The following is a 25,566-nucleotide window of genomic DNA, read 5'->3' as shown; positions in this document are numbered from 1 at the left end:
GGTGAGTTAAATGAAATTGAAAACGAAACGAGGATGATGACCCTTTAAGTATTCGCCGGCTTCCTCTGGAACATCAGCACCTCGACATTCTGACCTCATATCCCGGATATGAGTCAACATGGTAGTCGTTGAAAGGACTACCAATATGTTTATGATAAAAGGTCACCCATGGTTCGTCGAAACATCAGTCCGCTATAAACCATGGCTCCAAAACCAAAATCCGTGGTATCCGCAAAGGCAGTGCCATTCAGCAATTTATTGAAAATATATTTTTTTAGGGGCATGAAATTTCCCATGTGGTTCCCATGCATAGATCCTTTTCCATGGCAGTTGGAACCAGGAACCAGTCAAGCCTGGCACCATAGAAGAACGTACTGGAAAGAAATAAATTCATTCTGTCCAGCAAAGTTAGATGCGGCATACCAGCCAGTCCGGGTGGCATGTGAGGCATGTTGATGAAACCCACAGCGTCGATGACAGTGAGATGAAGTGTGTTGTCGTCGAACCCTCGACACTCGGTGTGGTTCAAATGAAGTCAAGGTTGCCGGCTTCAAAAGGGGTTCCATTCCGGAGTTAACTAGTTACATAAGCAGGTTAGGCCTTGGTGCTTGCTGACTAAGGCTCGGCTGTCTGCTATCGGGAAAATTGCAAAGAAGATCGAAAGATTTGTGTGTGATGAAGCTGATGAGCTTTTTGGTGCCGTATGCTTCTTCTTGTCTCGCTGACCCTGCGATCCTTTTCCTGTGATTTCTCTATCTAGTGCGGCATGACTAGAGCCTGAATCCGAGATAGCCATTGAGCGCTACAGCACTCCACCCGAAGCCCTATTTCTGCGCCCTATCCCTAAGCCCTCATTTCTTCTCCTGGACATACCCCTTTGTCATCCCAGCCAACCATCATGGCGGACGCGCAAGGAACGGCTCAGCCTGTTGGAGCAAAGGTTGAGGAAGAGCCCCCTGTAGCTGACATATCTGCGTCAATTGAAGCAAACAGTAAGTGTCCTAATTCCGTATAAATGGTGGTGTATTCTGAACTTCTTGCTAACTTTGTCGCATGAAAAATAGCAACGCCGAAAGTATCCCACCCACGCGATGATGACGAGCCAGACGGTCCATCTCCTGCCACCAAGAAACGCCGCACAGTTTCGGCGGAAGGGAACCAGGCTTCCTTGGGTTCAGATCCCCGTTTAGATCTGAATGTCCCTGCTCAGTCACTCCCGGTGTCTAGTTCGATACAGCCCAACATCTACCCCCAAAATGGGCATCCTACAACAGAAGATACTAGCAATAAGGATACTTTCAGGGGCAATGCTCCCCTCGCCGCAGCCGCTCCGGCACCGTCCGATCCGAACGTTTTGGAAACGATATCGTTTATCATGGACCAGCCAGGACGAATTGAGAACCAGTCTGTTTTGAATAGGAGACTACAGGAAGCAACCAAGTCGACCAGTTTAAGTGCTGTAAAATCAAACCCTGACTGGAGAACCCAAAGTCTTCCGATTCTTGACAACCTAGTACGTACTTTATGAATCAATATCCCTGTCTTCTCTAATCCTTCTCCCAAGGCAACCCAGATTCTTTCCTTATTAGCTCGATCAAGCTATCAGGACATCACGTCCATAGTTTCTGAGCCTAACTCGGAAACCGGACATGCCTACTCTTCTATGCGATCACTTTTTGACCATGCCAAAAAAGTTTTCTCAACTAACGGGCCGTTTTTATCTGCATCTCAACTGGGCTTCGCTGAACCAGGCCAAATCGACATTATCCGCAAGGCCAATATGGCATCGTTTGTTTCCAGTATCTTTGGAACACAGGAGATTGGCTTTTCCGAACTGCACGACCGCTTTCTAGACATATTTGTTCCTGAAGGAAGTCGACTGCTTAAAGGGCAAGGCGCCCTCTTTCTCGAATTGAAAACACAGGCGTTTATCGCATCTATGAACGACAAGGAGCAAAGCAGGTTTCAAGTGCTTCATAATCTATTTCCCGACGACCTTGGACATAAGTTCCTAGCGCGAAGGCCAGGTAATAAACAGCTTGCCCCCAGTGAGACGGACTTCGTAAAACGGGCCTGGTCTCGACGCGACATCCTCTTGGCTGATATTGATAACCCCGAGTCAATCAACACGTTACCGGAAAGGTACCGATGGGAAGATTTCCTGAGGGATTTAAGCTCATACATTAGCAAGCACTTCGATTCTATAACTAATCAGGTATGCCTCTGCCGTTCTTTTGACCCCATGCACCTAAGCAAAGATACTGACGGTGATAAGTGTAAAAACGCAAGCAAAGGACCCTCCTCTGTAGACAGCGGAGAAACCCCATCACAGCCACCACCACAACCGCCCCCAGAGCCTCGCAATATGCCTCTTGAGACTCAATTCTCTGTGAAGCTCAGTCCTCCGGGAGCTCCTGTTGATCGCGGTGCTGGGCGAGTTGATCTTGTTGCCAGGGCGGCTCGTGCGGCGCAGATTGCTCTCCAAGGCCAAGGACTCCGGCACCCGTCTCGCCCGGTGAGCAATGCGAGCGCACAACCTCCCCAGCAACCACAGCAATCGCAACAGCCTCAGCAACCCCAGCAACCTCAGCAACAACAATTCAACCAACCTCCTCCAACTCTTCCTATACAGCATCAACCAGCGACGACGGCACCACAGCAAGCTTTTCATTATGCCAACGCTCCCCCAACGCCATCTCTACCCCTACCACCACAGCCCACTCAAGTCACCTTCCATCAAAACCAATATCACTTCCAGCAGTATAACCCTCAAGCAGCAAATACTTCTTCCAGGACCAACACTGCGGCTGCAAATTATGGGTACATGCCTGGAATCCCCCATTATTCCCAATCCCAGCCCACTCAGATTCTTTATGAGCGAGCCAGGATGGCGACAACTGCGAAATCTTCTCCTACAAGCCGACGTGCCGGTCTTCCTAGCCAGCGGCGCCCATGGACCACTGAAGAAGAAAATGCATTAATGGCGGGCCTTGATCGAGTAAAGGGTCCTCATTGGAGTCAGATCCTAGCCATGTTTGGCCCAGGGGGAACAATCAATGAGGCATTGAAAGATCGAAATCAAGTTCAGCTCAAGGATAAAGCCCGCAATTTAAAACTTTTCTTCCTCAAGAGCGGGATCGAGGTACCTTACTATCTGAAGTTTGTGACTGGGGAATTAAAAACCCGTGCACCAGCTCAAGCCGCTAAACAAGAAGCAAGGGAGCGAGAGCGGAGGCGAGGAGAGGAAGATAAAGCACACGTGGAAGGGCTCGAAGGCATGATGGCTCTCGCAGGGGCTCATCCATCTCATACCCCGGGCGAGCCCGCACTCATGAACATTGCCCCCCCTGCCCTTCCTCTGACTCAAGAGCAGCATCAGGCAATACTGGATCAGACTGCTGAGCAGACTCTGATTCAGAGGCTGACGCAGGAAACCAAATCGGAGAGTTTAGAGCCGCCTCTGCAACAGAACCCGGTTGATCCGGCTCTACAGAGTCAAGTTTAAGAAGCACTGCCTCAACTTCTGAAGCTGGTTCTTTACTTGTTGATATACAGTATGGTTTTTCTATTTCATGATTTAGGTAGGTTGGGCTGGGCAGGTTAACTACAAGGATTGGTGGAATGGCGTCTAGTCTTCGAAAGTCGACTTTTGCAGGATATCTAGAGCATGTCATTTTAAACATATTAAAGCATTTTAGAGATAGGAGAAGGCATTGTCTAAATTATCTATCAGAATAAGGAAAAGCGCTCCTTCATGATGTTGACACGAACTGGTGCTAGAGCAGAGTTCGCCATCAAACGATCTCTCTCCGAAGCCATCTTTTTTCAGAATTCGAGTATCGGACGACATCCAACAGGAGTTACAGGACTATTATCATCAAACAGTTCATGAGAACAATTCAACATCTGCTCTAACTATGTTGATACCTTCCCAGCTATCAGTTTCAATTCATGTACTAAACTGAGTTCCCAGATTGTCACTTTCTCCTCTTCTCACCCATTGATACCGACCTGCAGACCCAACCTAACATAAGCCCACAATTTTATTGCCTTATTGCCTAGTCCTGATTCCGATCCATCCTATCCCATTGCATTGTTTCCAGTTGTCCAGTGACTTGAAACGCACACCATGACCGAATCACAATCGCCGGCTTTATCTGGCCACCAGGCCGATGTCGCACAACCACCATCGCAACCGGATTCACAAGGCCAGACTCAGACGACGCCAGCATCATCGCAAACGCCGCCAGGGCCCGATATCTCAACGAATAATCCACAACCCGCTGACTCCCAGCAGGATCCCGCGCCTGAGGCACCGGAGTCCGCTACTCCAGCAGCAGGTACCGCTGGTTCGACGCCGCACCCCGGGGGTAATGATGAAGATATGACTGCAAAGGCGAACGGCAGCACATCTCAGCAACAGCAGCAAGACGTGGTTATGGGTGGAACGGACAACGAGACCGGGGCGGGCGCCAGTGGAGGAGGGGGAGCCAATGCAGCGGCAAATGGAGTAAATGCCGGTGCGAATGCGAAGCTGGAAGCCAACGGCCTTGGAGGGAATATGCTGAATGGAATAGATCCGATTGCACCTCCAACAAAAAAGCACACAAGCCTGAGAGAATTCTTGGGCCAGATGGATGATTACGCTCCTATCGTATGTGCCGTTCCCGTTTAACCACTTTTTAGACTGCCTCAAGTCTACTAGATCCGAGGGCTTCGTTTCAAGCTGACGTTGAAATTGTTCTCTAGATCCCAGATGCCGTAACAGCACACTACCTCACTACCGCCGGCCTCCCGCCTCCAGGCAACGGTCCCAACCAAACCCCGCCTCACCTCGCGCGCCTTCTCGCCCTCGCAACGCAAAAGTTCATCGCCGACATCGCCGCGGACGCATACCAATACTCTCGCATCCGTGCGTCGAACAGCTCTACATCAAACAACCCTATGGGCGCTATAAACGTCACCGCGGGCCTTAACGTCGCCGCTGGCCAAGGTGGGAATGTTGCTGGGGGAAGCGGACAAGGTGCGGCCGGTGGCGGTGAGCAACAAGGGAAGGGGAAAAGCGGTGCAGCTGGTTTGCACTTGGGTGTGCAGAGGGCTGGGTTTGGTGGTGGTGGACAGGGAGGCGGTCAGGGGAAGACGGTGCTTACGATGGAGGATCTAGGGATGGCGGTTGGAGAATATGGGGTGACCGTGAAGAGGGGGGAGTTTTATCGATGAATGAAGTGGAATGGTCTACGTTGGGGGTTATTCTGGGAGACAGGCCAAGCTTCGGTTTGATGGTTCTCGCGATACCTTTTTCGTGTTCATTCTTGCTGGGTCTGGGAGTTTGGCATGAATGGTGTTATTATGGCGTCGAAGGGGGGTGGTGAAGGGCTTAATATTTGATACTGGAGGCTGCGGCCTTTTGCATTCTGTTGATCTAATTTGGTTTCTGAAGGATTTGCATACCATATGAAGACATGTATTATACACCCGCGTTGGACGAAAATGCAAGCAATTTAAAAGAAAAATCAGTGGTGGAGTAAATTTCCCCTATGATACATTTAATCCCGTCAATGGCATCTTTCGTCCATAAAACTCCATGCTATGATTCAGCGGCCAAGTACGACGAAAATCATTCAGGGTGTATCCGTCCAGAGCGTCCACAAAACGCTTCAAAACGAAACAGACCCTTTCTCCCCTCTCGTCCCAGCCAAAAAGAAGTAAGAAAGAAACTGCCCAGTATTCAATCCTCAAATCAAGAATTCTTCGACGGCTGATGTCTAAACTTCTTTCTCGTCCTATAACCTCTCAGTCTCCCAGGCATACCAGAAAATCAAATAGATAAAAGGATGGGCAACATACGGCACAAACTCGCCCAGTTTTCTGCCCACCATATCTTCTGTAACAAACACGTCTACGTGCGTCTTTCCGTTATGTACCGCAAATCTCAGGCCGACGAAATTGGGCAAGATGGTGGCGGAGCGTGCATCCGTCTTGATGGCCGGGGTGCCCGGAGGTGGAGGCAAAGTGCGCGGGAGAGGAAGACTGGAAAGAGTGGTTTGTTGAGTTAGTATGCGAGTATACGGTATGTGAATTGGGAAGGTCGGCGTACGGGACGATATTCGGCCCTAGAATTATCAGGTTAGCAGATCAAATTAACGGACACGAACGGGATATGTTTTGCGGACCTTTCCAAATGGCCCGCTTGCACAGGGCTCGCGTAGGGAACATCTTTTGAGAGATTCTTTGGATTCTGTCGTTCTCAATGATCGCAAAGAGATTCTTCGCTTTCAAAAGGGAATCCGTTTGGGAGCATCACGTGACTGATAATTCGACCTCCAGCAGGTTGATAGAAATAAATCAATTCATTCGCGAAAATCATCTTTGTCAAATCCATATATATGACCAGTATTGTCTAGAAGCCTAAATTTCTGCTAATTCCTCTAAAATACGAGCTAAACTGCGTATACCTTGGAGAGCGTTCTCATCTGGGCCCTCGCCAGGGGTCCATTGAGCGTGGGCAAAATCTATCAAACGTGCATCGTGTACTTTATTGGTTGCTTCTTCCGAATCGTCGTCGGCAAGGTCTCCCAGGCCAGCAATGTCTTCAGCACTGATTTCCACGTTGACAGTTCCTTGAGACGCCCATGTTTGCGCGGCTTGCGGATCGAGAGTTGTCATTGAAACCAAGTCCATCGCTTCATCATCCTCCAGCTTTGGCTCTTCATCATTTCCTAGAGAACTACCTGTTTTCTCCTTGCCTTCCTCATCTAAAGCTTGCTCTACCACTTTTGAGTCGCCCTCGTAAACAAGGAGAATACTAGCGGAGTACATTCGGCTTTCTTCTTTCTCAAGCATGGCCTGCATGGCCCGTAGTTCTGCGGCCAATCTTTTGGCAATCAGTTTCGAGTGATCTATCCTGCCAGTCCTAGCGCTGACGAGAAAACTCTCAACTGCCTGCGTGACGTTTTGGTCATTGAATGCGCGGCCGTAGTACTTATCGTAACGCCGATACCCAGCGGCCTCGATGATCCGAATTTTTGATTTGATCTCTTCCTTAGCATCGGCCGGGATGCAATCGCTGACCGTAACGGGACGTTCTTCTTCGCTCTGGCAGCCATTCTCTCCCCCAATCCAAACTTTCATTCCAGCAATGCGGAATCCTAAAGTCGAACTTGTCGTTTGTTTTGAAACTTCATCCAACTTCGCTCGTTTGGACGCGACCGCATCATCAGCCCACAGCCTGGAGCCTAATTTCACATCTAATACGCATGGTCGGCTGAAGCCACCGGTAACGTTTTCTAAAACAATGGACAATCCAGTATCCAGCTTGCGCCCACCGGAAGGCACCCATTGAGATTCCGGCTGCGGTACTGATGTAGCTAAAGGGGTACCAGACAGCTCCGGAGTAGCAGATGTGTCTGTACTGGATAACTCGGTTGAGAGCGGCGCAGTAGATGAACCACCGATGAGCTGGGCAGGTAATTTGGCGGCATCTTGCGGCGCGGCGGTCAGCGTACCCATGAAGGTGGGCATGTACCGTTGGAATTCAGGATGGCGGACGCTAGATTCGTAGAAGTCAATCTCACGTTGGGTGCACGGCTTCGCGATCAGAGAGCCATCCTCATGGCAAAGAACGCCGTCACTGGAGTCACCGAGAGTTCAAGTTAGTTGTATGGGATTAGATATAGCAATGATAAGATCGGCCAATAGATTTCAAATCGACTTACTGCCCGGCAGCAGCATGGTTGAATGCCGTAAAGCTATCTTCATCTAGTCTTGTGGCCTTTTTGCCCTGCGACTGGGAAGCCTCTGTCATCTTTCAACCGTAGAGGCGCAATGGAAACGGCATAGAGAGACTGAGGAAAGACAGACGAGGAAGACAGTTGGGAATAAGAGGGAAATGTGTTATTAATGACTGTTTAGGGAGATATGCGGTGGCCGACAAGAGCAGGAGGGACCCATATCGTCCCATTCCACCGTCCGACAAAGGCAGGTGCGACTTCCGGCCCGGGGCAAGCATCGCTCTTGCTGCCAAATGCTGTCTCCTGCCTCATACAGCAGTGCCTTGAACGCCAGTAAACAGCCGGAAGGGGAAGGAGAGAGTTGCCTTCTCGATCAGGCAATGAGTCGAGAGTGGACGCCACACCAGGGCAGCACCAGCCACACTCTTGCGCCACCACCGCCAGCCAGTTAACTAGTTACATTAGGCTGAGGGCATCAAAATGTACATCCATGGGTAGCTGCAGTAAGCTATGCATATTGAAACAGCTCTTATTGTTGAGAATAGATCAAAGATGGAAGAAGAAAGTGAATTGCATTTTCTTCACTTTATTCACCTCCTCACTTCCATCCCGGCCTTGGGGGTTTGCATGCTTATAGCTTAGAGTGATGTCTTGAATTGGGCTTGCATTGCAGTGAATAGCTCACTTCCCCTTCCAGAGATGTTGCCTGTAGCTTTTCTTTACTCTTTGTTCTCTTCTCCTTCAACCCTTTACGACCTTCACAAGCAGCTGAATTCTTGATCAAAAATAACATCCCACTTCTTGTTCTTGCCAAATATTTCAGCTTTTAAGCAGCTCCCCAGAATCCCAAAACACTGCCGTCAAGATGAGCTCTGACGGGATGCCATCAGAAACTGTACAAGCAGTACCTGTTTCTCCATCTATTGAGTTACCGCTTCGCCCCAAAGTGGAGTTTGAGGAAAATGCTTCTCCTCCGCCAGCTGTCGAAGACGAGGTGAAAAGCGAGACTGGGAGCGATGCTCTCCCAAAAGAGAATGAAGCGGTCGAGGTGAAGAAGGCAAAAAAGAAAAGAAAGGCAGGCAATCGAGGCAAATCCAAGGTCGAAAAACACTTCTCATTTCATGCGGACTGTTCTGATGTTGAATGTAGAAGAAACCATCTGGCTATGAAGAATATTATGTCGATGCTCCAATGACTCCGGCTGAATATGAGGAGGAAAAGAAGCTCTATGATTCGTATGTCCTCAATGCCCCAGGTGTAGCGCCAATCGCTAACATCGATGTACTCAAGTTCCCTCACTGCAATCTAGTAAGCACCATCTGCTGCATACAATCGCCTCCAGGGGTCTCTTTTTAACAGCTTCTAGTCGCCTTGAGACTGCAATCCAACGATATGAGACAAAAAGACGGATGAACTCTGAACGCAGAGATGTGTTCTTGAAATATCTCTCATATGGAGGCGTCAAGGTTGATCAGAAAATGTTCGAGGGCAATGATGAAAAGGACCTCAAGCGTTTGGACTCCGAGGAGATAATCACAGCTACCGCTCAGACAAACATTCCAGAGGATCGTGCCGACTGGGATGTTGATTTCGAAACAGTGGCGAAGGGGTTCTTGTATGCCATTTCCTGCCACAAGCTTGGGCTCCTTTTGCTAGCTTTATCGCTGACTACTCCTCTCAGCTCCTCTGTCATCCCACAGTTTATCAGCCTTGACACCGAGCAGCAGGTCGATCTGGTGACGAGCACCATTAAAAACTTTCTCAACTACATCCTTTATCACGAGGTGTGCCCAGAATTCAAAGAGAATATCATGGCTGCGCGTTCAATTTGTGATTTAGCGAAAGACCAACTCTGGAAAATCCAACAGTTGAATACGGCTGCTCCTGGTAACTTCAACATGGCCTGTTCTACCCTATTCGGTGGATCATATTTTGGCGCATACACTGGTGATCGGGAATGGAGTGAAGGCATGGAGTCTGCCGGCATGCCCGAGAATGCTGCCCGAAAAGTGGTCAAATTCGGCCTCGCTGGCACAGGCACCCACGAACAAGCCATTAGGTTCCGCGACCTTGCGAATGAAAATGAACTCGCCGCAAAGCTTGTCCACGAAGACGGATTCGAAGTCCTAGAGATCACGCCAGCGAGCCCAGAAGTCAAGGATTTCTACCACGAGTATGCGCCGGATCTAAACTCGATTGGAAAACTGCGAGCTCGAGCCTGGAGGAACCCGGACTCGCCAGAGGAAGATTTCCCGCAGGGAGAAACACCAAACTATCTGACCCGCGATGGGACTGGAAATCCGACTGAGTTCGAATTCTTCCTCGAGGACAATCTTCTCCGACTTTGCTTCGTGGGGATGAAAGTCGACGCACATGTACGAGAGCTCAATTGCGGAGTTTATTACTTTGACAATGTTTTGGCGATATACTGTGCGTTCCACACTGTCTTGCCCAACGAGGCTATGATAGGATGGAAAAAGCCTAGAGATATTCGGCCAGATCATCTTTGCTGGGAACCTACAGGAAATGGAGAAGAACATATGGAGGAAACTGGTCCAGGCGAGAAGGAAAGGGAATGACGTGTGTTTCCCTAGCGATTTCTGATGGGCCTGGTCAATAGATTTGTTTCCGCCTTGATCATAGCGTTGATACCGACTTTCGGTATTTTAGAGAGCCTTTTCAATGCCTTTATGCTGGATCAAGAGTCCTCTTATTCAACCTCAACTTTCTTTTATACGTACATGCATTGGGAATTCAAGGCTTCAAAAGTAATTTCCCAGTTGTTTTTCTACCTTCCAGGTCCTACAATTGGACATGTCAGCGGGGATGTCAACGGGTAGAGTGGAGGGAGACCAGCTGGACGTACGATATGTGCCTGAGCAGCTTGCTCCAGCGGATAGACCTTGTGAACTCGAGTCTTTAGCTTTCCCGATTTAACCATATCGAAGAGCTCGGTGGTATAGTAATCGAATTCTTCTTGGGTTGCGATGTAATTGAACAAAGTGGTGCGGAGCATCTTGATATTCTTCGCGGAGAGGAGCCTGAGACGGCAGTCAGTTATCACCGGCGGTCCGGCATTCGGTGCAGAATTCAATCAAAACATACTGAATGTTCAACGGCGGCACAGGGCCACTAGCGTTTCCAAAGAACACCATCGTTCCCTTGCGCTTGACCGCCTTGATGCTGTTCTCCCACGTATCCTTGCCCACGGAATCGAAGACCGCGGCAACACCCTCACCACCGGTAACTTCCATGACTTTCTCCAGCCAATTCGCGCCCTCGGGGGACTTGTAATCGATCACCACATCCGCACCCAAACTCTTCACCAACTCCACCTTCTCGGGACCACCCGCCGTCCCGATGACTTTTGCCCCAATGTCCTTCAGCATCTGGGTCATGATATACCCGGCACCTCCCGCCGCGGCATGCAGCAAGATCCAATCCCCCTTTTGCACGGGATACGCCTCTTTCACCAACGAGAGCGTCGTGATGCCGCTGAGCAGCACGGCCAGCGCCTGCTCATCGCTCACCCCGTCGGGGATCTTGACCACCCGCTTCTCCGCCGGTGCGACCGAGTACTCCGCATATCCGCCCGTATGCAGCCACGCGACGCGATCACCGATCTTGAATCGCTGCGGGCTTGGGCCCGAACCAAGGGCGACGATGGTGCCGGCTCCTTCGCGGCCGAGGATTTCGGGCTTGGGTGACGGGTAGAGGCCGGTGCGGAAATATGTGTCGATGTAGTTGACGCCGGAGAGGCTATTCTTTATGAGGACTTCTCCGGGTCCGGGGGTGGGGACGGGTAGGGACGTCTGGTACTCCAGGACTTCGGGACCGCCGGTGCGGGAGATCTGGATGGCTTTTTGGACGGTGGGGACTGTGGTGGCGGCCATGGTGCTTTGGTGCTTTGCGGTCTGAGACAGTATCTGGATGGGAAACAGAGGTCGAGGCGAGGAGAGGGAGCGGAGAGGGTTATGTACTCTGAGAGCAGGCCCCGCACGGTATGACAAATGTCGAATTGCTGCCATGTTGAGTTCGTGGGAGAGAGCAACAATCAGGTATCAACCGTTCTGCATCCGGGACGGTGGAGACGAGACAGCTCCCGTCGCCGGCATTAGAGCGGAATGCATGTCAATTGCGCCCTTCAGAGTCAATCCGAGAGGGAGCAGTGAAGGCAAGCCAGACGAAGCAAATCGGCAGCGTTCCGCGCTTTGAATTTGTAAGCGTCGGCCGCGAGTCCTTGGCCTAGGTCATCCCTAACTGAGCTGCGGGAACGGGCTTGCTGGGCGCTTGTTTTAGGGGCTTTAGGGGCCGACATTCGGGGGTCACAGGCGCCCTCAAAACCCTTTGACGGCTTGAATATCAAGCAGTTGCACCCAAAGTAACACAAGTCTGTTCGACGGCCATTTAGTTAGGCAGCACCACGCACGAGGAAAACGGCTCCATGCGCCTCAATGTCCGTCAAGCCCATTCCTGCTACCCATCTCGCCCTCGATTTCGGGCGTTGAGCAAAACCCGTGTCTTGGGTTCCTAATTATCTGTTTTGCTCCGCAGGCGCACCGAGGATGTTTGAAGGGCAGTTTAGAACCAAAGCCGCGTCGTTCATCGGAGGCGAGGGATTTCGGGCGAAGTCGCGTGGGTGATTCCTATCCTCAAAAATACTAAGCAGTTACCAGCAGAGATCGAGCTGCGAAGAGAGCTTGACGGAGAACCTCTGTCCACGTCTCCTGTTGAGACTCAATCGTACAAATGTGGATTCACGACAACAAAGTCCGAATATTCGAGCAGCATCCACTACTTTCGGTGGAAACGAAATGCTCCCTCCAAAAACGCTTCGCGACTCATGATACGACATTTGCCTTCCACGGGAGGACGAGGAAGTAAGCTGCATTTGTGCAATGGCAGCGAGGACCGAGGAAAAGTGCAGTCAATCGCGGCGCGTGCCTCCGAGAAATAGGGGGCTGGGGAACCTGCAGCCTTACGCCCCGTTGCAGTGGCCCAAACGACGTTGGGCATGAAGCCAACAGAGCATCACGCCTGACAGGATCATCGCTGCATGCCGCTTCGCTCTCGCTGGTCTCTCTGGGAGACACACAGCCAACATGACGTCGTCTTCGAGCCTGCGCTGTCCAATCCATCGCAGCACCAGACAGAGCAGTTTTGAAACAGCAACCGAACTGCAGGCAGATGCCCTTGTTTCGCGTTCGTCCAAGCCTGCCGCCTGCAAGGGATCGCCATCGGGCAAATCGAAGCGCCAGGGATGGAACAAACTCGTTACATCTTGCGCTGTCAACCCGGGGCGCTCCGTTCCCCTGCTCGCCCGTTGGTGATGCGATCGCAAGGGCTTCCCCGGTTTTCACTAGGGCCAGATGCTTTTGAAACTTGCCTCTCACGATATCCAATCGATTTCTGGGTGCGTTCTCCAACGGGCGTTGGAATTGGCCTGGTGTCTTTTTCTGTTGTGAATCCCAGCTCAGCCTAATTCGGGAGGCAAGCAATTGCTGGCCAATCTGGCACTTGAAGCAGAGATCAGAATTGTGCTTTCGCGCGGCCAAGTCACCAACTCGCCTTCCATGTGGCAGGGACAGTTGAAGCTGCGCCTGGCTACACTGTGATATCTCGTTGCATTGGCCGGGGAATGGGACTCTGGCACGATGAGAAATCCAATGGCGATGGGCATCGAATCCCTCCTGAATGCCTGAATATCCGCCTCTGCGGGGATGAAATCATCCTTTTTTCGACTGTAGTTTCTTTTTTTTTTCTGCTTAAATATCGCGATCGTTCCGCCAGTCGCTCTACCTGTCTTCGCTACTCAAACTTACAATGCTCGAATAACTCGCGAAAAAAATCACCGTTGGAAATTGCATGGTTGAAGCCCCTATTGGACGCCTCCCTTTCGGATCCTCGCCTCTGGTCGTTTTGTTTCTTTTTTGTCGTTTTGTCCTTGACTCTCCGTGTCTCCTTGGAACCAATCCGCCCCCCAAAGGACATGTCTGATTCGAAACAGTTGCTCCAAGAAACACTATCATGGAAGCGTTCTAGCAGCTAGTGATACTCGGATGTTGTCGCATTGATTCCTCTTTTGCTGGGCAGGATTATCGTTTTTTTGTCGCTTTTGTTCTCATTGTTCCTTCATCGCCATGGCTTCTACGATATCTGTTGCGCGGAGCTGGCCTCCTGCGCCGATTGTTGAAGATGAAGTTGAATCCGTCCTCCATGAGATCTTCGAAGATGGTTCTGCCGTCAATGTGAACCAAGATGATGTTCCCGTGTTGTCGAAAGGATCCATTGATCAGTATCCTATACTCGTCCCCGTGGAGGTACAGGAACCATTCCCAGCTCTCGCGGAATCCGACGCGAAGAGACGCTGCAATGTTGAAGCAAACTCCGCACGAAAGCTCCCTGGACGCGAGCCCCTTTCTCCTGGTCTTCCGCGTCGGGCCTTGTCCACTTCTGATGCCACCCGACGCAAGAAGAAAGGGAACAGGGTCCGCTTCGTGGAGCCGGATGATGATGACAAGAAATGGAAACATAAGCCTGGTTTGGACCCATCGCCACCACAGTTTCTCGGATCCCTAGCTAATGAAATTGAAGAAGCCCAGCAGTTACCGTTAACTTCAAGATACGCCAGAGAGCCTTCTGACGCACTGGATCACGACATGTACAAACGCCATGCTTCTCGCGCTGATGGAGACAAGCATCTTTCTCGCGTGTCTCGACCACATTCGCAGCATCCTGCTGATGTCTTTGATGATCTCGACAACCCTCGACACACAAGCCGACGGTTAAGCTGGAATACATGGGAAGAGCAACGAGATGGCGACGTTGCCTGGATAAAGGAGCGAACCTACGAGTGGCATAGCGACGACGAAATCTCATCTTACCGCGGAACGCATTACAAGCATTGGCGCGAGTCAAGCCGGATAGTGACAGAAAGGATTTCAACCGAAGTCTCACCTGTGAGATCGAGTTCGAAAGAGATTGTCCCCGAACGTTACAGCGTAACGGACTCTGGCCGTCGCCGAACAAATGGAGCTAATGGCACTACAGCCGATTACACCAGCCTCCGATACTCCCGGAAGGACAGGACACTGAAAGATTCCCGAAAAGAGCACTCCCCGCAGCCAGCGGCTCGAGCTGGCTCAGAGGTATCTTCAACACGACGGAACGGCCAATCGTACTCGCCTCCATCGCTGCCTTCTTCCAGTCATGGTCATGGAAACAGTCGCACTGCGCACGTAGCAGTATCATCTCGATCCCCTGCAGTGATGGCTAGCACATACGCCCGGCCTCGAAGTTCAACTGCGCCAACAGCCGATACAGTCCGTCGCTCCCCGGATAATCCCAATTTCTCCCTTTCGCCTTGCCCAAGGTCAATTCCCATGGCTGGCTACCGTGACTGGTACACGGTTATCGGACTGGATCACCTTAATATTTGCCCGTCATGCATGAAGCAAATTGGAAAAACGCGCTTCCGGGACCTGTTCATTCCCAGCCTCCCAAAATCAGCCGATGCAAAAGTGCGATGCTCTCTCAGCCAGCCGTGGGCTCGATTGGCATTCGTGCAAACAATGAAACTTGGTCTGAACCATCTGGAGCTACTATACCAAGTCACTCGACCACCAGTAGGTGGCCAACCTTGCACCGGTCGAATCCCCTCGATGCAATCCTGGTACCGCGTTTCAGACCCCGAAACCGGACGGACCGTCCCGGACTTCAATGCTTGCTCAGCGTGCTTCCGCAACTTGTCCATTCTCATGCCGTCTCTGTGCGATTCATTCCGATCCGTGCCCATCCTGCAGGAACGTGTCTGCGATCTCCGTGCTGACAGCACAAGATTCATGCAATACCTGGATTTATTCGATGCCGCCGTCACCCACAGCATGCATGACCCCCATCGCTACATCGACCTCCGCGACTTCATCAAATACGCAAGACGCAAGAATGCCATGTACGACTGCCCTCGTGACCACGTCGTCGTCGGCGCATGGCGTTATATCCCGGACCTTCCCGAATTCACCGTCTGCGAAGACTGCTACGACGATGTCGTCTGGCCCATCGCCAATAGCCCCATTGCAAACAAAATCACTCGGACCCCACAGCTGCTTCCCGCGCGAGGCAGCCAGCAAGCGAGCTGCTACCTGTATAGCCCGCGGATGAGAGCAAAGTTCCGTGAGGCCGTGCGCCTTGGGGACTTTGGGTACTTGAAGGCTGCGGTGCGGAGGCGGTACGATGCGGAGACGAATTTCCGGGAGAGGAAGAAGATTTTGCTTGCGGATGTTGCGAGGGGGTATGATCGGGATAGGGAGTTGAGGCGGAATGCGGATGAGTGGAAGAGGAGTGAATGATGTATGAATTTCACCCTTGATGGGCTTTTTGCTGTTGAGGCTTCTCCATGATTGATTTCCAACGGTGATTTTTTTTTTCCCCGGGTAGGTTTTGTGTTTGTGGTGATAACTGTTCTGTCTGCATTTCTGGAGTAATTGATTTATTGCATGTACACCCTGGCTGCTTTATGTTTTGTGTGTTTCCATCTTCCTATCGTTGGTTGATAATCACCTTGCATGTATAACTATTTGATAACCATAGCGAGACGCCTGTATGATTAAATTTACGTCTAGCCTATTTAATAAAGATGAATCACTGTATAGTCACCTACTCGCTCAAGGTTTTAATGTAACTACAAAGTACCTCTTCGACAATCTTCCGTCGATGAGTTCCTGTAGCATGAACGACACTGCAGCCTGGCCTGGCGAGACCGACAGTGGCACCTATCCGCATGGTTAGTTCGCATAGTATATAGCATTGCCGATCTGACCTCATTTTCGCTGGCTTCTGCTCGATTAAATGTCAAGCCATTCACCCTACCCGATTAGCCCTACCACTTCACCAGGCCACTTCTTCCCCCAGACCATCGCCCGACTCGGCACTCTTCCACCCACCGGCGCGAGAACTCTCAGCTTCCCACCCTGCCCCTTCTTCTCATCCACATCTGCAACGTACACAAATCCCATGATGCTCGCATCACGTACTTCTTCCAACGAGGCGTTTCCAGCCACGTTGGTGATGGCCAGCAGGGTGTTCTCCAACGACAGTGGCGCCGGGGAGGGGAGTTTCTTGAGGGGCAAGTTGGGGTTTGAAGATGTGGAGGCGCCGCTCGCGGTGGCAGCTGAGAGGTCGGATCCAAGGCCTGGGAGAAGCCCGGGAGGAGGTTGAAGAGAGGAACTGGTCGTGGTGTCGTTTTCGTCCGTGCCGCCGGGGAGAAATGATTCGTATTTGGATGGGTCATATTCATCCTGCTCGCCGTCTGTGGCGATGGTGATGCTGTAGACCGTCAAGCTGTCAAAGTCAACGTGTGAGGTATGCGGAGAGAGTGCTATCGCGGTGCCGGTTGCTGTGGATGAGAGTGAGAGCGCTGAGGAGGCGGTCGATGGCACGGGGCTGCCGAAGAAGTATGAACGTATCTGCGACTCGCGGACGTATTTCATAAACGTCGCATCGCGGTCGACGCAGCCGCCGGACTTGGTGACTTTGACAACTGAGATCCGCTCGTCAGACGCCGCGGCCGTTGCTGACGTCGCAATGGGCTTGTTATCGTAGTTTTTCACCATTGTGCTGTATAGTCGTTCTGAGCCGATGACGAGGATGGTAGATACTGGACAACGGCCCCTGTTAGCCCTTTGCTCTCCTTTGAATGGGGGGACGCGTAGCAAATCAACCTACTCGAAAACTCGGTCACAATGTGATGGATGATATCCTCAGAAGCACCCTTCCCCTGTCCAACAATCCCCGGCGTGTCAATGATCACACCCGCCTCCCTCGCCTCCTGGTCCTCCGCCATCCTCCCCGTCACCGCCAGCGCCAACCGCGACACAACCGCCTTATAAAACCCCCCCTCCCCATCCAACGGACTCGGCAACCCGTAGAAATACACCAACGGCAGCTTCACCGGTATAGGGCTCGGCCCGGACGTCGGACTACTCCCCCACCCTTCCTCAACATCAATCATCGACCGAAACGCCGTCGCCGTCAACGCCCCGGGAACACTCAACATCCCCTCTGACGGATCCAGATTGACCACCAGCGGCTGCCTCCCCATCTTCGTCGCATACCCCGTCAATATCTTCGCCAGACTCGTCTTCCCCGCATCCTCGGGCCCCAGAATCAGCACCCGCGGGCCCTCCCTCCCCGCCGCCGCCGCCGCCTCTTGTCTCATCGTCTCCAGCGCAAAATGCACATTCGCATACTCCGCCATCGGCGTCTCTTCGGCCGTGTACTCGACCTGGCATCCTCCGCTGCCCGGGCCCGGAGGCGTCGGCGCACTGCCCACGGGCCCAATGGCGACGGGGTCACCCGCCACAACCTCCAGCGTGCATCCCTGCCATGTGTATATCGCCGCTTTGGTTCCGGAAAACGTGTACGTTTGGGAATTGGCAAGTTCTGTGCCGAACAACTCTGCAGTGCCCGCGAGGAGCTTTGGGACCCAAGGAAGCGGGATATCAGCCTATTTTTCCGTAGAAGGAGGCGCATAGGTAGATCAAAAAAAAAAAAAAAAAAAAGGGTAGGTCCCCTTACCTTTACCCGCGTCGTATTCCCAAACGCGACTTCAAATCTCCATTCCGATCCTTTGGGAAGATTGATCTGCGTGGGTTGCGGGGGAGCTCGCCGGGCGTCGATGGTCTGCTGCGACAGGTCTAATCCCGGCAGCGACATTGCATTGCCCTTCCCGCTTGTCGTCAGCTATGCAGCATTAAAAGGTCAAATAGGGATTTGTTCAACTGGAGTAGCGGGTATCTTGAGAGACTGAGGAGGGTTGGCTGCTGAAAGTTGCTTGGGAAGTTCGGAGCTTGTTGCTGGGAGCTTTTTTTTGGTGGTCGGCTTGGGACAAGGACAAGGACCAAGTGCATCTCGACGACAAAGAGGTTCAACCCCGAAGGGATTATCTCCAGCTCTACCAAAGTCGCTGCAATTAGGAGACTGATGAATGAAATTATAGGTTTTGTTACGATTCCTCGATATGAAAACCATCGAGGTTTAAGTGGACGCTACGATGAACGGATATACTCTTCATCGAGTATAACTCAGCCTTTTCTAATTTTTGACAGGTTTTGCCATACGGTGTTTATCTAACGGATTAATGAAAGTGTTGAGAGGGCTAGAGGACGGGTAGGCTGATGCAACAGATATCCTAGGATCAAAATCCAAATGTGCTGCAATCAGACAGAGCTGGGAACTGCAAATCAGAAGGGTCTGCAGCGACAAGAGAGCGTCGGGGGACAAAGGCACGGAGATGAGAGAGATAGGCATATATGCAATGTACGGGAGGCTGGGATTGCTAGGTAATAGGATTATAAGGTGATAGTTTGCGAAGGGATACAAAATCAATTTGCATGATATACAAGACTCCTAACAAAACCCTTGCGGGATAAATAATAAGAGGAATATGGCGGCTGGGTCGAGACATCTGTGCCGAAATGTCGATAATGCCCGTTGATCCAAACTAAAAGGCAGGCGTGCCGGTGCATAATCTCCGGCCACTGGTCTTGTAAATGCCTATCCGATACTCCGATACTTCGTACGTTGAAATGGTTTTGTCAATAGCCGAATGATCCAGTATTCTGGGCAAGTTCGGCTAAAAGAAATAAGGAATCGTAGCACTAAGGACAGGTCAAGAATCGTCAGCAGCAGATTCACTGTGTGCAATGAGCGAAACACCTACGCAATCGCTAGCGTTGCAGTTACTCCGATAAGGGCTCGATTTCGAACTCGTTCGCGTCTCAGTCTCGCCTCGAGTAATCGGGCCTTTTTAGCTGGTTGCGCTGGCGTAGTTTGGGCCTCAGCTTCCTCTTCTTCAACAGCTTCTTCCACTTTTCGCTTCCGGGCGGGGTTTGAGGATGGATTTCCGGTCTCTTCTTGCGCTTCCTGCAGTTTGACCGCTTCTTCAACCATTTCCTTAGCGCGTGCAATCATTTCATCGGTGTCTTGTGGAAGGGGTAGTTCGGGGAGACCATTGGGCATTTCCACCGTAACATTCGTGCGGGTGGTCTCTAGATCTTCTGTTGAATCCACGACGGTTTCTGATTCTACGTTTACCTTGACACGATCTGTTGATTTCTTTACCGGTATTGGCTCTCCTTCTGACTCAGTGGCTTCTTGCTCTCCGTTAACTTCGGCTCTGGAGCTCTGCACTGCCTCTTCCTCATTTCCACCCAGAATTGACGATTTTGCAATGGACGCAACAGCGTCAAGGGTGCTTTGCAGTGATTCACTGGCCGCAGCAGCTGATGGCGTTTCCGCCTCCCTATGGGCCCGTGTTGGCCGCTTGCGTGGAGTGGCCTTTGGCCTGGCTGTAGACTTGGAAGGTGATGCTGAGCGAAGAGTCCTGCTGCGAACTGATGGCGGTGGAGGCGCAAAAGTCGAACTATCAATCTTGGAGATGTCAAACTTTGGGGGTGCAGTGATCGAAACATCCGACTTTGCCGGCGATTTTGAAGAGCTCTGCTGAATATCCGTTGGATCCAGTAGCGCGCGAACCCAATTGGCCATCTTGTACTCCTCCGCCAGTTCCAAGGCTGCGCAATCAACATGAGTTTGGAAAGGTTAGGGACATGTCTAGATAAACATACCTAATTCAGGGGAGATCCACAAATTGCCCGCTGTCTCATCGGAGCTGGTGTTGGGATGGCCCCTGAGATACTCGCGCTCACCTTTCTCTTCAGCTTGTTTGGCCCAAGGAAAGGCAATCTTAAACATTCCGGTTGCGCTGACGTAACCGTCCTTGCTGCGTCGCTGTTTGGGGCAAAAACGGCGTTAATAAACGATGTGTATACATATGAGCAAAGGCGCGGCCCAAAGGCGCGCATGGGAAGAAGTAGCAGCGTCTCACCATCAAGAAGTAGGTGTCTGGATGCTGACTTGTCGGGGACATGGGGAAAATCTCCGAGCCCTTCAGGTTCTTCGGCAATGGCGCTCGTAGATGGGCGTACTCGAAGACGCCGAGATTCTCAGGCCTGGTGGCATTGGATGTGCCAACATGGTCTGGCTTGACGGTCAGGTTGGTTGAGCCCAGACGGCGTCGCGCGAGGAGCTCCTCATCTGTATATACCAAACGACGCGACTTAGCCAAGTATTCCCAGTCCGTTGGGCGAGAAGGAATCCGTCCAATTGCCATCTGCAGGCGCGATTCGATCGCGAGCGATGCTGGCAACGACGACAACGAAGCGAACTTAACTGGGGCCACACTTACGTGGAGGGGAGACGTCCGCCTGGACCATCGGGTTGTGTTTGGTTGGGAGTGATCGCATGGCGACAAGAAGAAAAGGCCCTGGTCCAAGCGACCCTGATCAAAAAGTAGGCAAACGGCGGAAAAAAGACGAGCGCGCGCGCGGGGACTGAGGGGTGTTTGGGTAAGAGGTTCGTGAGTCGGCGCTCGATTCAAATGTGAGTTGACAAAAGGGCAGATTTGCGATGAAAAAAAGACGGGTGCCACGTTGCAGGCGCGTTTCTTGATCGCAGGGCAACACCAGCAGATCCGGGGTCGCGTAGTTGAGGGAGCACCGGCGGATGGGACACGGTCACACCCAGAGATAAGATAACTGGCGCAACGGCAGTGGAATTGTTTGGGGCTATTTCAGTCTGGGCCAACAATCCGGCGAGAAAGAGCAGCAAAATACGAAAAGGCGATGGCTGGGGGTGAAGGAGAGAAGAAAACGGCCAACAATTCAGCGATGAGATCAAGGGGGATTGCTTATGTCACGGCAGGCCTTAGCGTGCTCTTACTGCGGGCGAGGCCGGGAGCCTTGTCTAGGGTGCACTCGCTTAGTAAGACTGGGCGGCGGCGGCGAGGTCAATTTGAATCCTGGGGACATTGTCTGACTATGCTTCAATTGAGCTCCTCTGCGTGTCGGCATCGAGTCTGCTGTTGGTTCTACAAAAGCTCAGTTGACGGATGTTGATGCAGACACTGACACGGCCAGCTAGTTAACTAACAGTTAACTAACTCAATGGACGGCCTATTCTCACATCGAAGTCTGAAGATGCGCCTTGATCTGCTAACTAACTAGATACTTGACATGATCGATGCAGACGAACTACATTGCACGTCCCAGTCGTTCCTGATACCGAGTCCATAGGTATATTCCTATCGTCTCCATCGTTCTTGTCACATCCGAGCGTCATCGTTCGCCACAATCGTGGGCCGCTGGCAAACCTACCCGGCCAGAAGCTCCACGTCGACCCAGCCCCCGGATCTATCTTGTAGACTGTACTCCGTAGTCACAATCAATAAACAACACTCGCTGGCCTGCAAGACTAAACGTCGTAGCACCCGATATCAACTCACCATACAGAGTAATCTCCATTGACATACCAGCCCCGTAGCTCCATGAGCCCATGTTCTTCTGTGAGGGGGCCAAATCCGTCACGGCGAGTCTCAGCACCAACCCCACCAGAGCTTGCATGCAGACCAAGTCTTCCTTCCAGGCCCCCGTTTCCACCGCAACTCGACAAGCCTTTTCTGGGCTGATTTGTTCCGAGAACTGCGTGTGGGCGAAAAACTAACTAATAATAACAAATCTACCCCTCGTTTCAGCCAGATCATTGCGGACTTGCCTGTCCTTTTCGTCTCTCTTCCTCCCTTCCCTTCCCACCAGGTCCTGTCCTCAGCTGAATTGTTACACGCTCCCCGCTCGTTGATCCTTGGTTGGCTTTCACTTCTCCCACCGCCCAGTTATTGGCAAAAGTCCTTGACAGTCGGGTCGAATAGGCATCCGTTCCCCAACATGGCTGACCAACATCACCCCGATGACTTGAACCCGACAAAGACCGAGGGCTTCAAAGTCAGTGAGAAGAAGACGCTGGAGGAATACCAGCAGCTGGGTAAGTCTGTGCTACTCTTACGCCCACTCCCCCAAACGCATGTGAGATGCATTGCGCGGAATTCTATCTGGACAATTTCAATACTGTCTATACACTGGCTTCGGCTGAACAGCAGCATCGCCCCTGCAACGTTTTGGCTCGTAGCCCGCTAACCTGCCCCGTCTCCCAACTCTAGATGCAAACGACGAATCCCTCAACCGCTGGAAGGCCTCCCTCGGCTTGGGCAGCGGCACTCTCATCTCCGACCCCAACGATCCTCGCAAATGTATCATCAAAGCTCTCGCCCTGGAAGTTGAGGGCCGGCCGGATATCACGGTCGATCTCTCTGCCCCCGGCGCCGTCGACGACCTCAAAAACAAGCCATTCACAATCAAAGAGGGCGCCAAATTTAGAATGAAGGCCACATTCCAAGTGCAGCATGAAGTGCTGAGTGGATTGAAGTATGTCCAGGTCGTCAAACGAAAGGGCGTGAGAATAAGCAAGGACCAAGAAATGCTGGTGAGTAAAGAAAATGTTGTTGTGGTGGACATGTGGCCCTGAACAGATTGGTAACAGGGGAGTTTTGCTCCAAACACAACCGACGTCCCAGTCCACGTGAAGAAGTGTAAGTTTCCGAGTCCGCGTTTTACTCGTTTGCGCTAACTGTCCCTGTAGTCAACGAGGAACAGGCGCCGTCTGGCCTCCTTATGCGGGCCCACTACAACGCGTTGTCCAGGTTCGTGGACGATGACGACGTTAGCTACTTGCAATTCGAGTGGTCTTTCGATATCACCAAGGATTGGTGATTTGGTTTAGCTGTGTCGGGCGTTTGTTCAGCTGAATGGCGAAAACGCGTCTCATCTTTTCGAAAGGATATTTTTGGCTGGGTCTTTAGTCCATACCCTCTCTTGCTTTTTTGTTAATGCAAAAATTACTTGAGGACTCGCGGTTGTCGAGACGAGTCCTCACAAATCGTGTTTTGTTTTAACCACGAGAAATGCCGTATTCCGTTTCATTACTGGAGAACAGGAATCTATCCCATAACCAAAAGAAAAATCAAACAGTAGGCACTTCTGCAAATGACATGAATCAAGGGTATCATAAGAAGTATTCAATTACTGGACTCGGTCCATTCTTTCCCTGCTGCGCCTGTTGCTCGCTCCGATGGATATCGTTGTTTTCCGGCGCCGCATCGAAAATATTAAAGTACCGCTCGCCCGTGTCACTGACTTCTAGGACACTGGCTAGGTTCCCGCACCGGTAGCAATAATTGGGAGCGCTCCATACCGTGCTCAGTCGGTCGTCATAAAGGATCTGGTAGCCCTCCTGACATAGCTGATGCGCCCGAAGTATATGGGACATATTATTTATCTCGAGAAATTTCTTCACCACCTGCGCCCCAAAAGTATATCCCGCACCACGAGGAGACAAAGAGAACTCGTCATGTTCCGTATCCGGATCGGACCAGACGAGATCGGCCATGGGCCCTTCATGTGGGATCTCTCGAAACCGATCGATAATTTTGATCTGGTCGATGGAATGGATGGATGGCGAGAGACCGCCGTGAACGCAAAAGATCTGGTCGTTGATCACGACGCTGAGCGTGAGAAAGTCGAACATGTCGGTGAAGTAGTGCCAGACGTTGGCGTTGCCGTATTTGCGGGCACATTCTGTGTAGAAGCCATAGGACTGGGTGACGCCGCGGGATTCGTGGTTGCCGCGGATGAGGTGGACGCGGTGGGGGTAGCGGAGTTTGAGGCAGACGAGGAGGGAGATCGTCTCGACGCTGAAGAGGCCGCGGTCGACGTAGTCGCCTGACAATCACATTGGCGATTTAGCAAAAAAAAGAGAAGGTCCAAATGACGTGGCCCGTAGGTGGAATGCTTACCGAGGAATAGGTAATTAGTATTAGGGCAGAAACCACCAATCTTGAAAATCTCGATCAGATCGTAGAACTGGCCGTGGATATCGCCGACGACAGTGACAGGAGCGGCAATGTGCACCACATTGCTCTCTTTCATCAACAGCTCCTTGGCCTTGGCGCATATTGCCTCGACCACCGACTCTGCCAACAATTCCTTTTTATACAAGCGTTCAATGCATTCGTCTAAATCAATGCTCGCTGTCCCCAATATCAGCCCCACCGTCAACCACATCGACCAAGGCAAGGAAATACTAACCAGGAAGTCCAGGCATGGCTGCTTAAAAACAAAGCAAAGACAAACGTCTTTGTGATGCCGTTTCAAACAATAAGGATAGCCTGCACAAACCCGAAAAGAATACCCCTAAAGAAAACAGGAGCAGGACCAGTTGGGGAGCTCAGGCGCATCGTGGGAGGGATTGTAAAGGAGCGCGGGTCTAGGGCGTGAAGAACATTGCTAATTGTCCACTCGGCAATCTAGCACTCCTACACACGCGGGACGTGAAGTGGTCAGCACGGCAATGCGGCCCTGGGGAATGCCTGTTGTTTGATATCGGCCCGGTGCTGTGTGAGAGAGAGAGAGAGAAGCTTGCCGCAAACATGCCCGATCTGATGACTAAGCACAGAGTCTGCAGGAACTGCTGGGCGACCAGGAGTCAACAAGGCCTATGCGCCGTGAAAGGGTGCAGCTGGAAATTCCCAGCCAGGCACTCAGCGACCATGGACGGATGGGTTAAGACAGGCCAGGTGCTAGTTATGAGGGAAACCCCTTCTTCCCAAACTCGCCACCGCATACCCATGACAGAACTACTCGTGGATATCGCAGCTCGAACCGCCACGTCCTTACGCAGATGATGACTTTTGCCTGCAAACCGGCACCGGAAATTTGAGGGGACCCCGGCAGAGAAATGCTAAAACAAGGGCGTCTTAGCCATCGTATGCTCGCAACTGGGGTTTGGGGGAGATATATGTGCTGTACAATGAGAGAGGAGCGCTGTCTGTGCCGCTGGCCGGAAACTAGAATCAAGATGCAGATCGCGGGAGGGAAGCACTGTCCCA

The 25,566-nt window shown here is 51.7% G+C and overlaps 10 protein-coding genes across 10 annotated transcripts; 5 read left to right on the top strand and 5 right to left on the bottom strand.

Annotated features, from left to right (window-relative positions):
* Nucleotides 1–898: 898 nt before the first annotated feature.
* UREG_05200 (uncharacterized protein) lies at nt 899–3,505 on the top strand (the record flags this gene model as incomplete). The annotated part of the gene is made up of 3 exons (XM_002584465.1): nt 899–992; nt 1,065–1,513; nt 1,565–3,505. The coding sequence occupies 3 exons, from the start codon at nt 899–901 to the stop codon at nt 3,503–3,505; spliced, it is 2,484 nt and encodes an 827-aa protein (XP_002584511.1).
* Nucleotides 3,506–4,129: 624 nt separating this feature from the next.
* On the top strand, nt 4,130–5,220 carry UREG_05199 (uncharacterized protein; the record flags this gene model as incomplete). Its single annotated transcript, XM_002584464.1, has 2 exons — nt 4,130–4,654; nt 4,750–5,220. The coding sequence occupies 2 exons, from the start codon at nt 4,130–4,132 to the stop codon at nt 5,218–5,220; spliced, it is 996 nt and encodes a 331-aa protein (XP_002584510.1).
* Nucleotides 5,221–6,408: 1,188 nt separating this feature from the next.
* On the bottom strand, nt 6,409–7,804 carry UREG_05198 (uncharacterized protein; the record flags this gene model as incomplete). Its single annotated transcript, XM_002584463.1, has 2 exons — nt 6,409–7,630; nt 7,716–7,804. 2 exons carry the CDS (start codon nt 7,802–7,804, stop codon nt 6,409–6,411), a joined length of 1,311 nt encoding a protein of 436 aa, XP_002584509.1.
* A 791-nt stretch (nt 7,805–8,595) lies between these two features.
* Nucleotides 8,596–10,091, top strand: UREG_05197 (uncharacterized protein; the record flags this gene model as incomplete). The annotated part of the gene is made up of 3 exons (XM_002584462.1): nt 8,596–8,875; nt 9,021–9,903; nt 10,058–10,091. 3 exons carry the CDS (start codon nt 8,596–8,598, stop codon nt 10,089–10,091), a joined length of 1,197 nt encoding a protein of 398 aa, XP_002584508.1.
* A 393-nt stretch (nt 10,092–10,484) lies between these two features.
* On the bottom strand, nt 10,485–13,721 carry UREG_05196 (uncharacterized protein; the record flags this gene model as incomplete). Its single annotated transcript, XM_002584461.1, has 9 exons — nt 10,485–10,532; nt 10,597–10,771; nt 10,836–11,751; nt 11,916–12,084; nt 12,160–12,260; nt 12,291–12,391; nt 12,443–12,615; nt 12,713–13,428; nt 13,553–13,721. The coding sequence occupies 9 exons, from the start codon at nt 13,719–13,721 to the stop codon at nt 10,485–10,487; spliced, it is 2,568 nt and encodes an 855-aa protein (XP_002584507.1).
* Nucleotides 13,722–13,870: 149 nt separating this feature from the next.
* UREG_05195 (uncharacterized protein) lies at nt 13,871–16,078 on the top strand (the record flags this gene model as incomplete). The annotated part of the gene is made up of 1 exon (XM_002584460.1): nt 13,871–16,078. The coding sequence occupies one exon, from the start codon at nt 13,871–13,873 to the stop codon at nt 16,076–16,078; it is 2,208 nt and encodes a 735-aa protein (XP_002584506.1).
* Nucleotides 16,079–16,594: 516 nt separating this feature from the next.
* UREG_05194 (uncharacterized protein) lies at nt 16,595–17,985 on the bottom strand (the record flags this gene model as incomplete). Its single annotated transcript, XM_002584459.1, has 2 exons — nt 16,595–17,385; nt 17,454–17,985. The coding sequence occupies 2 exons, from the start codon at nt 17,983–17,985 to the stop codon at nt 16,595–16,597; spliced, it is 1,323 nt and encodes a 440-aa protein (XP_002584505.1).
* A 1,460-nt stretch (nt 17,986–19,445) lies between these two features.
* Nucleotides 19,446–20,901, bottom strand: UREG_05193 (uncharacterized protein; the record flags this gene model as incomplete). The annotated part of the gene is made up of 3 exons (XM_002584458.1): nt 19,446–20,302; nt 20,357–20,519; nt 20,617–20,901. 3 exons carry the CDS (start codon nt 20,899–20,901, stop codon nt 19,446–19,448), a joined length of 1,305 nt encoding a protein of 434 aa, XP_002584504.1.
* Nucleotides 20,902–22,510: 1,609 nt separating this feature from the next.
* Nucleotides 22,511–23,392, top strand: UREG_05192 (uncharacterized protein; the record flags this gene model as incomplete). The annotated part of the gene is made up of 4 exons (XM_002584457.1): nt 22,511–22,607; nt 22,783–23,105; nt 23,163–23,211; nt 23,262–23,392. The coding sequence occupies 4 exons, from the start codon at nt 22,511–22,513 to the stop codon at nt 23,390–23,392; spliced, it is 600 nt and encodes a 199-aa protein (XP_002584503.1).
* Nucleotides 23,393–23,684: 292 nt separating this feature from the next.
* Nucleotides 23,685–24,607, bottom strand: UREG_05191 (serine/threonine-protein phosphatase PP-X isozyme 2; the record flags this gene model as incomplete). Its single annotated transcript, XM_002584456.1, has 2 exons — nt 23,685–24,400; nt 24,475–24,607. 2 exons carry the CDS (start codon nt 24,605–24,607, stop codon nt 23,685–23,687), a joined length of 849 nt encoding a protein of 282 aa, XP_002584502.1.
* Between the last annotated feature and the right edge of the window lie 959 nt (nt 24,608–25,566).

This window comes from Uncinocarpus reesii, genomic scaffold (genome assembly GCF_000003515.1).
Source record: "Uncinocarpus reesii 1704 scaffold_3 genomic scaffold, whole genome shotgun sequence".
In the NCBI taxonomy this organism is placed as follows: domain Eukaryota; kingdom Fungi; phylum Ascomycota; class Eurotiomycetes; order Onygenales; family Onygenaceae; genus Uncinocarpus; species Uncinocarpus reesii.
The sequence above is the reverse complement of the archived record's forward strand: the minus strand, read 5'-3'. Positions and strand labels throughout refer to the sequence as shown.